Source organism: Pelophylax lessonae, assembly GCF_965119305.1.
Source record: "Pelophylax lessonae genome assembly, chromosome: 6".
Taxonomy (NCBI): Eukaryota; Metazoa; Chordata; class Amphibia; order Anura; family Ranidae; genus Pelophylax; species Pelophylax lessonae.
In genome coordinates, this window is record NC_138773.1 from 143,928,924 (window position 1) to 143,945,919 (window position 16,996).

General features: G+C 51.4%; 1 protein-coding gene across 3 annotated transcripts in view; it reads right to left on the reverse strand.

Moving 5' to 3' along the window:
• The window catches only part of VPS35L (VPS35 endosomal protein sorting factor like), a 1,473,617-nt gene that overhangs the window by 1,279,774 nt on the left and 176,847 nt on the right, over positions 1-16,996 (reverse strand). For all 3 annotated transcript variants that reach the window (XM_082262328.1, XM_082262327.1, XM_082262326.1), the window contains exon 6: positions 370-446. In XM_082262328.1, the coding sequence (XP_082118454.1) occupies positions 370-446 (77 nt within the window). The remainder of the gene's footprint in view (positions 1-369; positions 447-16,996) is intronic.

Here is a 16,996-nt window from a genome sequence, read left to right on the forward strand (position 1 = left end):
AGGATTTTATAAACCAGCCCAAAATTGTGTTTATGGAGAGAACAGTTACCTTTACCAAACGTGTGAGAAAAAGGAGGACTTTAACATTAATGGAGGGCCTGTTTACACACTGCATTTGCGCATAATCCTTATTTTATACATACATGGCGTCAAATCTCCGCATTGTTTTGGAAAACAGCGATTTGGAAAATCATCATACTATGATCATCACACTACTCAATTTTCTTTTGGGTCTACTGCTTTGTGAGGTGTATAGAATAGTGCAATAGTGTGTCGTAATGCGTTACAACATCCATCACCAACACATAGGCGTAAATGGGTCCTAAACCTGTTTTTTTGTTCACTAGTATACAGCAATGTGGTACTCACTTCCTCCAGATCATCAAGTGCCTCAAGGCGAGTCCTCACTTTTTCTGAAACTGCAGATCCTGATGTAGCAGGTTTACCTGAAACAAAGATATTTGGATAAAGGACCTTCACAAAATATAATATATGCATTTGAATAGACAATCTACCATATGAGGAAGAGAGTTAAAAAACAAATTCATACACAACTGGGAAGGATACCCCTACATTCATTTTTCAAATTAGTTTTTATTAAAGGTAAGAAAGAGTACAAGTAATATACATACGTTCAAACATAGCCGTGTTGAAGCGTACAGAACCAAAATACAGTAGGCTAGCGAGAAAGATGATTACAGTGCAGCAATATAACAATGCCAGACAGTAAAAACATTAAACATCAGATCTACTTTCGTCATTAAAGGACATTAAAAAACAGTACGATCCTCAGAAGCGTTTGAAGACTACAGTAGATCCACACTCAGTATGGAACATCTCACAGCAAAGCAATGCTAGATAATGAGTAATGTAAACAAGGAGATAACTGAAAATATACTATTCTCACTAAGAAACCCAAAAAAGAGGGGGCTTACAACACATTGGGAAAAGACATGGATCACATAAGGGGAGGACAAAGGGGCCAAGAGGTGAGGAAAGGAGTATCCAGGAAAGGGGGACTAGGAAGGGCAGGGCAAGGGTCGGGGAAGACAGTAGGAGTCAGCAGGCAAAGCCGGCCGGGCGCCTACCACAGAGCAGAAAGGGGAAAGAGGGGGGGGGGGGGAGAGCAGGCAGAAATAGAGAGGGAAAGAGGTCCGATGGATCCCGTGCGAGGTGTCGGCCACATAGATCGGGTGGGTCAGCAATCGGCCCCCTGCAGCGCCCTGCCGTCGTCCGACAGGACAAACTCATTCCAGCAGCCCCACGTAGCCGTATAGAGTTCCCTCCTGCCCTGCGAGGTCAGTACCAGGTCCTCAAAGTCGTTAATCTGCTTGATTCTAGACAGCCAGAGCCGCGTGGACGGCGGAGCGGTGGACTTCCAGCATGCGCCTATGCAGGCCTTCGCCGCATTAACCACTTGCCGACTATCTACGTCGGCGGTCAGCCCCTCACAGGCAAAGTGACGTAGGTCTACGTCACTAGCTTGTGAGGGTCTAGGGAGCGAGCGCGCGCCCCCGGAGGCGCGCTCCCGCTCCCGAGTGGTCACGGACCCCCCCGCGCGTGTGACCGGCGGACCCGATGTCCGCCGGCCACTCTGCGATCGGCGGGGGAGAGGGAGAAAGTCAGGCAGCTTGTGTAAACAAGCTGCCTGTCATTCTCCTCGCTGTATGAGAGCTGATCATCTGGATCTACTATGTAGATCCGTTGATCACTCTGCATACAGCTGAAGCCCCAGCCAATCACAGTTAGAATCACGCCCCTAGGGACACACACAGCCCCTCCCTCTCAAATAAAGTTAACCCCTTCACTACCAGTGTATTTTTACAGTAACAGTGCATATGTATAGCACTGATTACTGTAGAAATGTCACTGGTAACCCCAAAAGTGTCAAAAATGTCAGTCAAGGGTCCGATCTGTCCGCCGCAATGTCGCAGTACCGCAAAAAAAAAAAATCGCAGATCGCCGCCATTACGCGTTAAAAAAAAAAACAAACAACAAAAATGACAAAAATCTTTCCCTTAGTTAGTAAACGCAATAACTTTTGCGCAAACCAATCAAAATATGCTTTTTGCGATTTTTTTTACCAAACATAGGTAGCATAAAACAAATTGGCCGAAAATTTTAAAAAATTTTGATTTTTACATTTTTTTGGGGGGGAATTTCATATAAAAAAAAAGGGAAAAATATTGCTATTTTTGCAAAATGGACGCTCTTTTTTTGTTTATAGCGCGTGATCAAAAAATCGCACAGGTGATCAAATACCGCCAAAAGAAAGCTCTGTTTGTGGGAAAAAAAGGACGCCAAATTCGTTTAGGTACAGCGTCGCACGACCGCGCAATTCTCTGTTAAAGTCACGCAGTGCCGAATCGCAAAATACCCCCTGGTCGGAATGGGGGTAAAATCTTCCGGGGCTTAAGTGGTTAAAGAGGTGGCGTAGAATCGATTTTTTGTAGCGGTCCGGTTGAAGAGAGGAGCAGTGGAGGCAAAAGAGCGCCGGGTCATCCCGGAGAACATAGTCGGTCATCCGCTGGGATACCTCTCTCACCTGTCTCCAGAAGTCGCTCAACAAGGGGCAGTTCCAGAAACATGGAGCATCGTCCCACGGTCCTTCTGACACCGCCAACATCTGTCCGATGCCTCCGGGAAGAAACCCACTACTCTCGTTGGAGTATAGTACCAGTGTGTCAACACCTTATAGTTGACCTCCTGGAGGCGAGTACAGATTGAGGACTTCAGGGAGAAGCGGATAATATTCCGACGCTGAGATAGTGAGAAAGTCCTTTGCAGCTCCTCCCATTTCAGGATGCCGGGCAGAACAAAGTCATCTCTGGGTTCCGAGAGCAAGGCATAGATTTGAGATAAAGCGTGTGGAAGAGGGGTATCGCATGAAAAGAGGGCTTCCAATGTAGTCAGCGGCTTCTCAAAGGAGGAGCGAGAACCCAGTTCTCGAAAGAAATGCAGCAGCTGGAGAGCCTGCCAGCGTGAGAGCATGAAGGGACCGTCAGCCGCCGTCAGCTGTATAAGGGAAGGCCAGGCCACCCCAGAGCCGAAGTGGGACACCCGGAAGCGTCCCGTCTCCAGCAAGGTACGGAAGCGCCCGCCACCACATCCCGACGGGAAGGCTCGGTTCCCCAGAACCGGGAACATAGGTGAGGCCACCCTTCGGGAGTCGTCTAAGGCTAGGGCCGCAGCACAGACCCTGAGGGTCGGGCCGATCAAGGGGTGTCGTCGGACCTCCATCGGCACCGAGCCGACATGCCACGGGGCGCCCGGGAGGTGCACAGGACATTGGGACATCTCAAGATTCGTCCAAAATTTCAGGGTAGAGTGTCTGCACCAGTCCACCAGTCTATTCAAATGGGTAGCCTGGTAGTACCGCCGGACATCAGGGGCCGCCACCCCACCCTAAGCCTTAGGCATCGTGAGTATCTTCCCCCGAAGCCTGGGGCGACGGCCAGCCCAAATAAATCTGGTGAAAACTGCATTCACCTGTTTAAAGAAGGCCGCAGGAATCAACACCGGCAAGGCCTGAAACAGAAATAAAAACTTCGGCAGGATAGACATACTGCAACGCCCAAACCAGGAGTGCAGGCCGGAGGACCACTTGTCCAGAAGAGCACGCGTGGCAGCTAGGAGAGGTGGAAAGTTCAGCCGGAACACATTAGCAGGGTCAGGAGGCAGAAGGGTCCCCAAGTACTTCAGGGTCTGACGAAGTCCACTTAAAAGAAAAGCTGTGGCTAAGGGTGTCCAGAAGTCGGGCGGGTAGAGAGATCCCCATTGCCTCAGACTTAGTGTAGTTGATCTTGAGGTGCGAAACTGCACCATATAGTTCAAATTCGCGGAGCAGGTTAGGTAGGGAGATCAAGGGGTTGGTCAGGGAAAAAAGAAGATCATCGGCGTAAGCCGAGACCTTATATGAGGTGGAGCCCACTGAGAGTCCAGAGATATCAGCATTGAGGCGGACCCTAGACAGGAAAGGCTCCAGGGAAAGGGCGAACAGTAAGGGCGAAAGGGGACAACCCTGTCTGGTGCCATTGTATATGCCAAAGGGTCGTGAGAATACTCCATTCGCCTTTACCATTGCGCGTGGGAGCGTATAAACACCTGCAATCCAGGCCAGCATGCGAGGGCCAACACCATAACGCTGCAGTACCCCCAACATGAAAGGCCAGCTCACCCGATCAAAAGCCTTCTCGGCGTCAGTACTTAGTAGCACCGTGGGGGTGCCGGTGGTCTTGGCAAGGTGGACCAGGTTCAAGGCCCTGATGGTGTTGTCTCTGGCTTCCCTGGAGGAGATAAACCCGACCTGGTCCAAGTGGACCAGATCTGGGAGAAGTGGTTGCAGCCGAGACGCCACCATTTTGGTGAAAAGCTTAAGATCAGCATTCAATAAAGAGATCGGCCTGTAGCTCCCACAGGCCGCGGGGTCCTTCCCCTCCTTAGGGATCACGGAGATGTGTGCCAATAAAGAGTCCGCGTGGAAGGAGGAGGATTTCCCGATCTCATTGAACACCTTGAGCATATGAGGGAAAAGATGGGCCTATAGCAGCTGGTAATAAAGGATCGTCAGACCATCCGGTCCGGGGGCCTTACCCTTTTTCGTCGACTTAAGGGCCATGGAGAGCTCATCCTCAGTAAAGTCCCCCTCTAAAGCCTCACGCTCCGGCGAAGGGAACCTAGGTAGAGCAACCGAGTCCAAGTAGGAGGTGACCGCAGCATCATGGGACCGATCACGGGGTAAATGATATAAGGACGAGTAAAAGTCCCCAAACCGCTGGGCGATTTCCCTAGGCATATGTAACTTATGGCCGCCAGCATCAGTCACGAAAGGGATGTACGAGGACAACCGCTGCTCCCTAAGGGCCCTGGCCAACATGCGCCCACATTTGTCGCCAGACTCATATTGGAACCGCCTACAACGCTGTAAAGCCACTTTAGCGCGGTATTTCAACAACTCCGCTACCTGGGACCGCAGGCCCGATAACTCAGCCCCTGCCGCAGCATCCATATGCCGCTTGTGCTGGTCCTCCAGGCGAGCGATATCCGCCAAAAGTCTGGTCAATTGTTTTTCCCTGTCTCTCTTGATGCGTGCGCCATGTGTGATCAGTACTCCCCGAATGACGGCCTTATGGGCCTCCCAGACCACCCCCGGGTCACTGTCCGGGGTGTCGTTTAGCTGGAAATAGGACTGGAGCTGTTGGGAGACGTCCGCTAATACCACAGGGTCTTGTAGCAGACTCTCATTCAGTCTCCAATGCCAGTCTGACTCTCGGTTGGGTCCCCCAAGACTCACCTCCATAGTCACCGAGGCATGATCTGACCATGTGATGGAACAGATTTCTATACCAACCACCGAGGAAAGAAGGCGGTGGGGAACCAAGAAGAAATCGATACGGGAATAAACGTTATGGGGACTAGAGTTGAACGAGTAATCGCGCTCTCCAGCATGCAGGATGCGCCAAGCATCCACCAATTGAAGTTCCCTAAGCAGTTTGGTAACTTGCGTCCGGGTGCCCCGGGAGACAGAGGAAACCCCAGAAGACGTATCCACCAATGGGTCCAAGGGTAGATTCCAGTCGCCACCCACAATCAGCTTCCCCTCTGCAAAATCCATCAGAGACAGCAGCGTTTTCCGCAGAAACGAGTCTTGATGGGAGTTTGGCGCGTATACATTAGCGAGTGTCACCAGCTGGCCGCCGATACGTCCCTTGAGAAAAAGGAAACGCCCGTGCGGGTCTGTCTTCCTATCAAGCAAGGACCAAGGGATATTACTCGAAAGCAGGATGGATACCCCCCTAGACTTAGAGACATCGTTGGTAGCGTGATATGCAGTAGGGAAGAACCTGTTCTGAAGGAAGGGCAAGCCTCCCGAGCGAACTAGGGTCTCCTGTATGAATGCGATTTTGGAATGCGACATTAAGGCCCCTGGCATTCCAGGTGGACACGCGAACAGGATCCATAACGGTAGGGGCAGAGAGTTAAGTAGAAGCAGGTAGGGAGCAGACAGGTGTAAGAAAGTGGGTATGAGGAGGTAGGAAAGAGCAGCAGGGGGCGGGGAGAGGGGGACAGGGAAGTGAGGGTAGGTGACAGGGAAAGTGCAGTCACACGGGAGTAGTGTACCGCGGTCTACTGAAGGGAGAAAAGCAGGGATAGAGGAGAGCGTTGGCAGGGGGAGGAAAAAAAAAAAGGGGGAGAAGACAACAGAGACACCCAAATAAGGGAGAGAACCCTCTAGGGTGTAGGCCTAAGTGGGGGGTAGAACCAAACACAGCAAGAGAGCCGAGCTCCGGTACCAGAGCTCCCTCAGCATGAAACCATATTATACCATAACATTAATGTGAATAAAAAAAAAAAAAAGAAAAATCGCAGTAAACCATAGAACCTAGTGTGTCCAAGGAATGAGCCCGAGGAAATCACTCAAGGCGCACCCCAGGGACAGCCGCAAGATCTAAACATGAAGAAAAATAAAAAAGAAAGGAACCAGCACAGTAAGGAGATGCCATAACCACCCAACATTAGAAACAGGACATATTGAGTCTAGCCCCACCGGGTACCGACCAGGTATGTCTATAAACACTACGAGAAGCAGGCACCGAAGTGCCACCCCAATGGATGGTGATGCCGGACACGGAGTCCAGTAGCCCGGGACCTCCCCCCCCCCCCCCCCCAAGCAGAGCAGGGACACCACCCCCCCCCCCCACAGCACAAGACTGCACTCTCCCAATGGCGTCAACGGGCACCCAACCAAGAGACTGCAGTAACAGCAGCGGCCCAATCCCCGTTAAGAAGCATCTAGGGGAGGAGAGGGGAAAACAGCCCCATCCTCCCCCAGAGTTTGGGCCCCCTCATGTAAACCAGCCGTCCCCCGAGAGCTCCCCCCTCCCACCGAGAACAGACCCTACATAACTCCATACCCAGCCGTCAAGTAGGTGAGCAAAAGCAAATCACGAGATGTATACCAGAACCCTGGAAAGTCTGCAGGAACAGCCGGCATGGAAATCAAAAGACAGTCACTGTAACCAATGTCTTCCTGTGCTGGGACAGAGAAGAATCAGGCACACCGCAGCGGGGCCCAGGCCAGCAGACCCCAAGGTTCCACGGGACAGCAGGGGTCCACCGAGGTGCGGATACGGGTGGGTGGGACAGTCTAGGCGAGTACACAGGGTGGGGGGTTCCACTCCGGGAGACATCGGCATGTTCCGTGGGTCCCCCGAGCAGGGGGACAGGAATATCCAGGTAGAGGAGGGGGGGGGGGCAAGAGGAGCGTCAGGGTTGAAAGTCACAGGGCAGGGGACAATTCCCTCTCAGGCAAGGGGAGGGCAGCGTGACAGCAGGCCATCAAGGGCCAAGGGCCGCGGTGGGGTGAAGCAGGCCGGGCATCCAAAAACATGGGTAGAGACGGCAAACGGCCGTCACATCAACCGGCCGGGGAGGAACAATAGCACCAGACCAGGGTGGCATGGCATCAGTTAGTAAAGCAGAGGAGAGCACGAAAGTCAGTCTTCCCTCACCTCCTGTGGCGTCTCAGGAACCAGTCTCCTCCGGCTTCTGGGGGTGCGGGGCGGAAGCCTGCTGCCCCGGTTGGAAGAGTTCGGAGGCCGCCGAGGAGGGGTTGGTAGGTGTTGGAGCCAGTTCGGGACCCGGATGGGCTCAACATTGAGGAAGGTAAAAAGATCTGGCAGCTCCTCCGGGTGAGATAATGTAAATGATGACGATCCCTTGCGGACTGTGAGAGAGATGGGGAATCCCCAGCGATAAGTGCATCCCGTGCGACGGATCCTGTCCAAAAGAGGGCGCATCAGTGCCCGGCGTTGCAAGGTGGCTCTCGACAGATCTGGGAGGATTTTAACTTTAGCACCGTCAAAGTCTATATCTCCGGATTCCCAGGCCTGCCGGAGGATCAGTTCCTTGTGGGTGTAATGATGGAGTCTGCAGATAACATCCCGGGGCCGGTCCGCATCCATGGAGCGCGGGCCGAGAGCTCGGTGAACCCTGTCAAACTCCAGTTCAGCCTGAGGGATAGTCGGCACCAGATTATGGCAGATGGACAGCAGGGTAGGTTGAAGTGAGTCCTGTTCAGTGGCTTCGGGAAGACCGCGCAGACTGAGATTATTGCGCCTACTGCGGTCTTCCATCTCCTCCATTTTCAGCTGCATGGAGGTCACGTATTGGGCCTGTAGCTTGTGTCCCTGTTCCAACTGTGACACCCGGGCCTCCAAGGCCGAAAGAGAGGACTCTCCCCCTGTCACCCGCTCTGAGAGCTGCTGAAGATCTGCTTGAACAGCTTGGTAATCCCTCCTGTGGGCCTCCTCCACTCGCTGTACTAAAGCCTCCATGTCCTGCTTAGTCGGCAAGGCCCGAATCAGGGCCCGCAGATCTGCTTCCATCCCGGGACGCGGCGGCAGCTGCGAGGGTCCCAGCGGGGAGCAAAGAGGGAGAGGAGTGCCCGACAACGCCCACGGTTCCGACTGAACCGAGGCAGCAGGTGACGGTGGGGTGTCCGCCGTGGTGGCGGCAGGGGAGAGAACAGCGCTCGGTCCGGCCGTGTGAGCGCGGGCTGATGCCGATCGGGTTTTAGGGAAGAACCGGTGGAGATCGGGCTTCGGGGATGGTCGCAGAGACTTCCATGATCGTCTACGGCGGCCAGAGTTCATGCCAAGCGTGGGTAAGGTAGGTATTTACGTTGAAATCGAGGGAGATGGCTGGAGCTCGCTCAGAACATGTCTTCACTCCGCCATGTCCAGGACACTCCCCCCCAAAGTGGAGCCTTCAAGGTTGCCTCAAATGCTGCTATATCAGGTGGGCGGGTGGGGGAGCCCCATCTTTACATGTTCCCCGCCATGTGCAACTGGTGTAAATCTTCCTGGAATTCCAGAGAGGGGCTAGCGGGTGATCAGCAGGGCAGCCAGCAGAGATCTCTAGTAAGGGTGCTTTCAGGTTAGGGTGAGAGGTGTGCTGCCTGCTGAGAGTCTCTGTCCCCTTCTGCAGCCAAGATGGCGGACAGCAGTGCTGTAGGAAGCTTGTGGAGTCACTGGGGGCTCTTCTGTGAGGAGCAGGAGGGGATGAGTGGTTGAGGGGGCACCCAGGAGGAGGAAGAAGGAAGGAGGGCCCAGAGGAGGGTAGGCCTTACCGGATCTCGGCGGTCGCTTCAGGCGAGTCCGCGGCCTCCGGCCTCGGCTAGGCCGCAGGTATCAATCTGCTCCAGGTGGTCCATTTTGTCTCCTGTAGCAGCGATGGCCCGCAGTGTCCAGTCGGAGCAGCTGTATGGGTGGAAGTCCGCGGCCGGATGCCGCTTTAGGCGAGTCCGCGGCTTGTGGTCCCGCCTAGGCCGCGATCGCCGATCGGCTCCAAGTGCTCCGAGATCCAAATTTTTTGGCCTGATACGCTCTCCAGGTGTGGGGGACCCTAGGTAGGTATCGATGTCCCCCGAGAAAGCAGCTAAAGCCGAGGATTGGGGTGGATGAAGTCGTGGGACCGGCGGAACTCTGGATACACACGTCTGCCTTGGTCTCCGTCCGGTCACGCCTACATTCATTTTTCTATGTTAGAGAAGATTATAAAACTGATGCAGCTTATGTGACCTTTACCATTTAGGAATTTCTCCACAGTGAAGTGAAGACCAGAACCAAAATTTGGAGAATGTGGCACCTTGGCTTTGACATACATATGCTGTTGGATTGCTAGTGCTTAAATGCTAAAAAATACATTTTCATTTTTCATGTACATGTGATTTTACAGAAAGATTTTTGAGGATATTCTTTTGCAAATACCTAACTGTTGGTGTTTCTATTGTAGTTTAACTTGAGTTTGCATAGGACTATGTTACATAGTTAGTCAGGTTGAAAAAAGACACAAGTCCATCCGGTTTAACCATAAAAAAAAAAAAAAAAAAAAAAAAAAACAGTATTGAAAACCCTACCATAAAATCCCATATACACAATCCATTACCCACTGTTGATCCAGATGAAGGTGAAAATAAACCCCAGCTATGTGTAAATCTTTAAAAATTCAAAAAAGTTCTATAGTCTCTATTAGGTCATACTAAAGTACTTATTACATTTTACCTGTTTAGTTAGTGCAGTAAAGAAACATTGAGGTAAATTTACTAAAACTTTTTTTTTTTTTTTTTTTGCTGAATTGAACAAGCTGAATTATGCACAGCTGCACCAGATTTTGCACTCTCCAGTTTTAGTAAATCAACTCCGTAGTGCCTATAACACACCCTTTAAATGACAGATTTTTTGGCCACACTATGACTTTCATAAAGAAAGGCTCACACATAATAGACCTTATAGTGTTCATTCTTTGAAAAATGAAAGCTTACCTCATTCTTAGCGTTCATCCACTAACTAAAGACTGATATTTCTTATAATTTAAACATAATCTTACAATTTTTACAGGATTTGGGATCCTCAGCTTTCCTAGGAATCTTTGGGAAGGTCAATTGATTTTGCCTTGACCTTTTGCCTTGAGTGTGAATATTTTCCTTGGTTTTTATTTTTTGTTTTGGTTTCAAGCGAACCATGAACACAAAGTCCACCTCTGAGGTTCTGACTGTATCCTTTTGTGCTATCACTTTGCTGAAATGAAACTGAATTACTTTCATAGCTGTGTGCCTACACATTTAACTTAATGGCACACACAAGTTGATCATCTCAGTACCCATCTTAACCCACCAATTACAGTATTTCTCATAGAAAGTAGGATCAGACTCCTTCCACAGTCATCACGCAACTTTGAAAATAGGTCTGAAAATCAGAGCAACAAAGAAAAATAAAAAAAGTTATTACCTGTGATCTGAATTTCCAGGAATCTTCCTGGACAGCTTACATAAAAGGGTCCTCCCTGCAGGAAACATATAATCTACTTTTTTTGTATAAAGACCTCTACACCCTCTCAGGTCCTCAGTATTGGAATATAACCGAAGGCCTAGAAAAGAACATACAATAGTACAGCATAAAAGTAAACACTTCCTTGACAGAAATAAACCCCCAACTTATTGTTCCCATCGGGACGGAACTGCACTGTCCTGGAAGATTCTGGAAAATTCAGTTAACAGGTAATAACTGTGTTTTTCCAAGTCACCTTCAGGACAGTGTAAATTAGAGAATGGAATAGAAATCCATATTTGGTGGGGGGGACCAAGACCTTCCTACTAAAGGATTGGCCCATATTGAAGGTTAGCTCTAATCGGTAGGGTTTGGCAAAAGTGTGGAAACTAGACCATGTTGCTGCATGGCAGATCTGTCCAGGGGAGGCTCAAGCTTTTTCTACCCAGGAGCTTGATGTTGCTCTGGTTGAATGAGCTTTTAGTCGCTGCGGGGACAGTAGTGTGGTTTCTTTGTAAGCCTCTCTTCCTTTCTTTACCATCTCGCTATAGTGCCTTCAGATGCTTTTATTCCTTTTTTAGGTCCTTCTATAAAATAAAAAAAAATGGATTTTAGACTTGCCTTAAAACCCTTTTCTCTTAAGTTCATTGACGGACGCAGTTCTCTCTGATTCATATCAGTAGGGTAATACTGCCCCCTACAGGAGTAGGACACTAGGCAGAAAAAAGTTCTGGCTACGCCTATGGGCAGTCCCGGAGGGTGCACCCTCTCCCTTCCTGCATAAAATGCCAGTTTTGTATAAAAGCAGTGTCAGAAAAGTAACACCAACCCAACTCAAAATAGAGGGGTGGGTACTGCGTCCGTCAATGAACTTGAGAAAAGGACTTTACGGTAAGTCAAAAATCCAGTTTTCTCTATCGTTCTCTCTGATTCATATCAGTAGGGACGTCCCAAAGCAGTGCCATAAAATGAGGGGTGGGAACAGCAGAAAAGAACAAGTCCCCAAGGCCAAACATAGCCGACCAGGCAACATTGGTCCCATCAGCACAAAAGATGAGGCCCACCTGAAAACAACAGTAAACACCCTCAAGGAAGGCCAAAAGCCCTCCAAACAGCAGCCAGCAAAAAACCTTGCGGCCGAAAAGAGGCATCTACAGATGCCAACACATCCACCTTATAAAACATTGTAAAGGTGTGAACAGACTACCAGGTAGCCGACTTGCAACCTGGAGCACAGATGCCCACAAGGCGAAAAGCCCAGGAAGCACTAGGCGCCCAAGTAGCATGCGCCGAAACAGGGAAAGGTAGGACCTGACCCCTAATTGAACAAACCTGCTCCACAGTCTGTCCGATCCATCCGGGAATAGACGCAGGCGGTCCTGTTCACGGGCCATCCGTAAGTACAGAGAGCGAGCCTGACTCACGAAAAGACTCAGTAGTCGCCAATTACACCTGGAGTGCCCGCACTCTAAACAGAGTAAGGAATGCACATTCCTTAGGATGTGAGGGCTCAGGACACAAGATAGGAATACAATGTCCCTGTGCAAGTGAACACCAGAAACCACCTTCGGGTGAAAGGACGGATCCGGACGAAGTACCACTTGGCCCCATGATCAACATATAGGGAGAACGACAGGACAATGTGGCCAGTGCCAACACCTGCACGCAGAGTGACAGCAACCCTGAAGGCCACCTTCTGTAATAGTAGGCAGGGGAAACCCCAGAATACTCCCAAACAGAGGGTCTAAAAGAACCGACTGCACCAAATCCAGGTCCTCAGTGGGTGACGGAGGTCGCACCGGAAGCACCAAGTGTCGCACCCCCTGGAAGAAGTCACGCACCAGGGCACAGGTGGCCAACGGCCTTCGGAAAAAAATTGCTAAAACCTAAATCTGACCCTTGACAGTACTCAAGGCCAACTTTTGATCAACTCCCCATTGAAGGAAGCCAAGATCCGGGCCACCGAGTAAGAGCGAGGGGGAGCCAAGGCAATATACGACTGTCTCGTATGATGAACAAAAATCACCCTAGAAGTCGCTTCCCACGCTTCAAGCAGGGAAGAAATCACTGAAGCAGCAAGACCCCTGTCCTTCAGCACCTGCCATTCAACAGCCAAGACGGCAAAGTCAGCGACCGCAAAGTCGGACGGGAGATGGGCCCTGGAGACAATAATTCCTCCCTGAGAGGAATTCTCCAAGGAGCGTCTGCAGGCAGCCTGACCTGGCCAGCGTACGAAGCTCGGTGAGGCCCGTCCGAAGGCACGAGAAAGACCGGAATCCCTTCCATCTCGATCCTGCAAAAAATTCTTGGCAGCAACTTGGGAGGAGGAAATGCAGACCGCAGCTGAGACTTACCTTGGCCCATCCGTGAGCGAGCACGCACGACCATGCCGGCAGCAGCCGTGCGCAGGTGACCACGGCATCGTTCAAGTTGAACCTAGCAAATGTTCTTGCCCATGACAGAATCCATGGTGCCACCATTGCACCCGTCAGAAAGTCCTGGGAGGACACAAACCGCAGCACTATCCTGTAGATGCGATGCCAACAGGTCCACGTCTGGAGTGCCCCCAACTAAAGCACAACTGCAGAAACACCTCCGGATGAAGGGACCATTCCCCTGCATTCAAGGCCTGTCGACTAAGGCAATCCGCCCGCCAAGGTTTCCACACCTGAAAAGGGAACAGCGGAAGATCTGGAACAAGGCGCACCAACGAAGAATTGACACACCCAAGGCCGCAAGGACACCCTTGGTGCCCCCTTGGTGAATGACATAAGCCACGGTCATGGCGTAGTCGATTGAAGGTGCCCAATCCAGTGAACCAGGCAAAGCCGGATCGCTCTCAGCCCCAGGACATTGATCGGTAACCTGGATCCTCCAGGGACCATACTCCTGAAGCAAAGAACCTGCCGAGGACTCCTTGCCACCCAGACAGGCTTGCATCTGCTTTGATAAGTTTTCAGGAAAAAGGGGAGTGAGGATTCCAGCTCAAGACTCCCTGGTCAGCCAGCTCAGCCGTATCCGAAAGTCCAGAGAGTTTGGATTCTAGTCCCATTCGAGAAGGATCGCCTTCTGGGGGATCCCTGAGAGGGATTAAGCAAAAGGGACGTCTCGAAAGACGGCACCATCAGTCCCAGAACTCGCATACAGGTCCGAAGGGACGACCATGTGCAGGACACGAACCACAATCTGAAATTCCAAGAGTTTTTTCCCTGGAGGGAGAAAACACCCTGACTAAGGTCGAGTCCAAAGTAAGGCCCAGATAGACCAGTCTCATGGAAGGGACCATGAATGACTTCTGAACATTCAGAACCCACCTGAACTCCTCCAGAGTTCTTGTGGTGACTTCGAATTCCATTTGTCAGCACGATTTGTAGGAGACTCCAGACAGAGAATTAGATCGGCCAGGAACCGCAGACCGATATGCCCTGCTGCCGCAACAGCCCCAGGACCGGAGCCACACCTTTGTGAAGACCCTAGTAGCATAAGTGAGACCCAAGGGCAACGCCACAAACCGATAGAGATCCTCCCCATGACAAAAAAACTGAGAACTCGTAGGTGTCCCAAACATAACAGGATGTGAAGGTAGGCAGCTTGATGTGTATGGAGACCAGGAATCCCCCTGATGCAGGTAAGCCACTGCCATGCGAACCGATACCAACTTGAATTTTTGATTTGCACAGAACCATCAAAGGACCAGTTGGTCCAGCTTGTTGAACCAGAGCCTGAACTGCCCCACAGAGCACCAGTAAGCGATCCGTTGACAGCCGTACATTGGAAGGGAAAAAACCTTACCGGAAATAAACGGATCGGGACTCATCGTGCAACTGGACCGCATGACCTCCTGAACCCAGCAGCCTGGGATCTGGGCAGCCGGAGGTCCTCGCCCGGCAAGGACCTCCCCCCCACCCCCTAGATGGGTGAGGAAGCACCTTCAGGCCGAGTAGTCCTAGTCCGCAGGTCTGGAAAAAAGGATCATGTTCTCCAGACCAGGGTCGTTTGGAACCACATGCATCTGGAAGGACTTCCCCACATCGACCGTCCCCGAGGGACGAAGAAACTGTTTGCGAGCTGAAAGGGAAGAACCCCGACTGTGACGAAGGCCCTTACCCTGTGAGTCCCTTATAAAATGTCATCCAGGGCAGCGCCAACAGGCGATCCCCCTGAACAGGGAGATCCATTAAGACCGTCGTAGAAGTTTGATCCGAAGACCAACACTACGGTTAAGTAGATGCTGGATAACCACCGCCGAAAACGACAAGGTGACCCATACAAGGGAGCCTCGACCAGCGCGGCATCGCAAACAAATTGCAGCCCCTGTGCCAGCTGACCCAACAGCTCCCCCAGGGCAAAAGGGACATGCCCCACACCAAGTGACGGCAGTGGAACTCCGCCCATCAGGCAGAGTCTGCGTGGCAAGGGAAAACAAACACTGTTCCCAGTGCAGACTACGCCAGGGAGTACAGATCCCAGGCCACAGCCGGCGCAATCCTATCCCCCCAGTAGAGACCGTACATCAACCAAAATGGCAACGTCGAACGGCCGCTTAGACACCCCAGGGGAACGTCTCAGGATGGTCCCCTCCTACATGAGCAGCCAGAAAAAAGAGCAGCTCCAGGCCCAGATGCCGCTGTGACCCCCAAATCGGTCCCACAGCGCTAAAGCGCCCCCCCCCGGAGGTCAGGCGCGCGCAAACAGACCCCCACAGAGAGGGAGAGACCATCCTCATGACACACTGTCCTCCAGGCACTCCCACCGGCCTCCACAGCAAAAAATCTACCGCAAAATGGCCAAAAAACGGGTGTACCAAGATGGCTGCTCCCATAGAAGCAGACAAAGGCCACAACAAAATGGTAGCCCCGCGAATCGCAGTAATCGGAGCCCACAGGGGAACCCCCCAAACGCCCATCCACTGCAGAAATCCCCAAGGGCCCCCCCCCATGCAGGATCGGTCGAGCGCCGTGGACAGCGCGCTCCCTCTGCCCCCCATGCTGCCTGCACACTAGGCCCCCCGCCTGAGGTAGGCTCAAACAGTCCCCCGCGTGGAAGGGGGGATAGGGGGGGTGGTGGAGAGGAGGGGGGTCACAACAGGACAGAGGGAACCCTGGAGTGTGAGGGTCCGACCATTCCAGAGAGAGGGCCCGCGACCACCCCAAAATCCACCAGTGAGGGGGGGGGGGAACGTTTACTCACCATACCGGGAACACAGGCGGGCACCATCTCATGACAGGACCCCATGCCACAGGAGTAGGGGGCTGTCGGCAAAATAGGAACTCTGTGACATCAGCCTAGACCCTGTCATGAGTGTCCTGGCGAGACGTTTAGCTCGCGGGGCCAGTCCTCGTCCAGTGGTACTATGTCGCGGCCGACCTAGCGTGGTATGATATGATCAGAGAGAACTGAGCTCGTCAATGAACAATAGAGAAAAAAAAAAACCTTTCTCCAAACTTTATTGCATATGGCATCTCCCACTCAGAAGCCACGCTATTAAAGCGTAACTCCACTTTAGTGGAGAAAAAAAGACATTCTCCCTTGGGTGTCCAAATACATTGCAAGGATTATAAAAACTTGTTGCAGATTCCTACTTTTTGTTATTCTGGAAAAAAAAAATCACTGTTTGTTCCTCTGTGCTGAGTGGGTCTAATTAAAGTGGTTTCATAATTATCAGTCAGCTGAGCAGCTGCAGAGCACTAATGAGGAAAGTTGCTGAGCTTGCATCCCTTTAGACATGTTCCTATTGGGAGTATGTTACCAAAAAATGGGATTTTTGTGCTTACCATAAATTCCATTTCTCGGAGTTCGACAGACACTGGGTTATATTGCCGTCTCCAGGAGTAGGACTAGGCAGAACAAAAAAAAAACCTGGCTACGCACATGGGCCATCCCCAGCTGGCATATAATGCCCCTATCTGCTCTATGTAATCAGTTTAGCAGCAAGCAGTATTACAAGTATCAGAACTGCTGTGTCCGTCAAACTCAGAGAAATGGATTTTACGGTAAGTACAAAAATCCCATTTTCTCGTTCATCGATGGACACAGCCCTCCATAAATCATAACTCTTGGGACGTCCAAAAGCAGTGCCAAAAGGAAATAAGGGGTGGGGAAAATAAACATAAGAGCCCTTAACCAGGACACAGAAGCCCTTAACCAGGTCACAGGAGCCCTGTGTA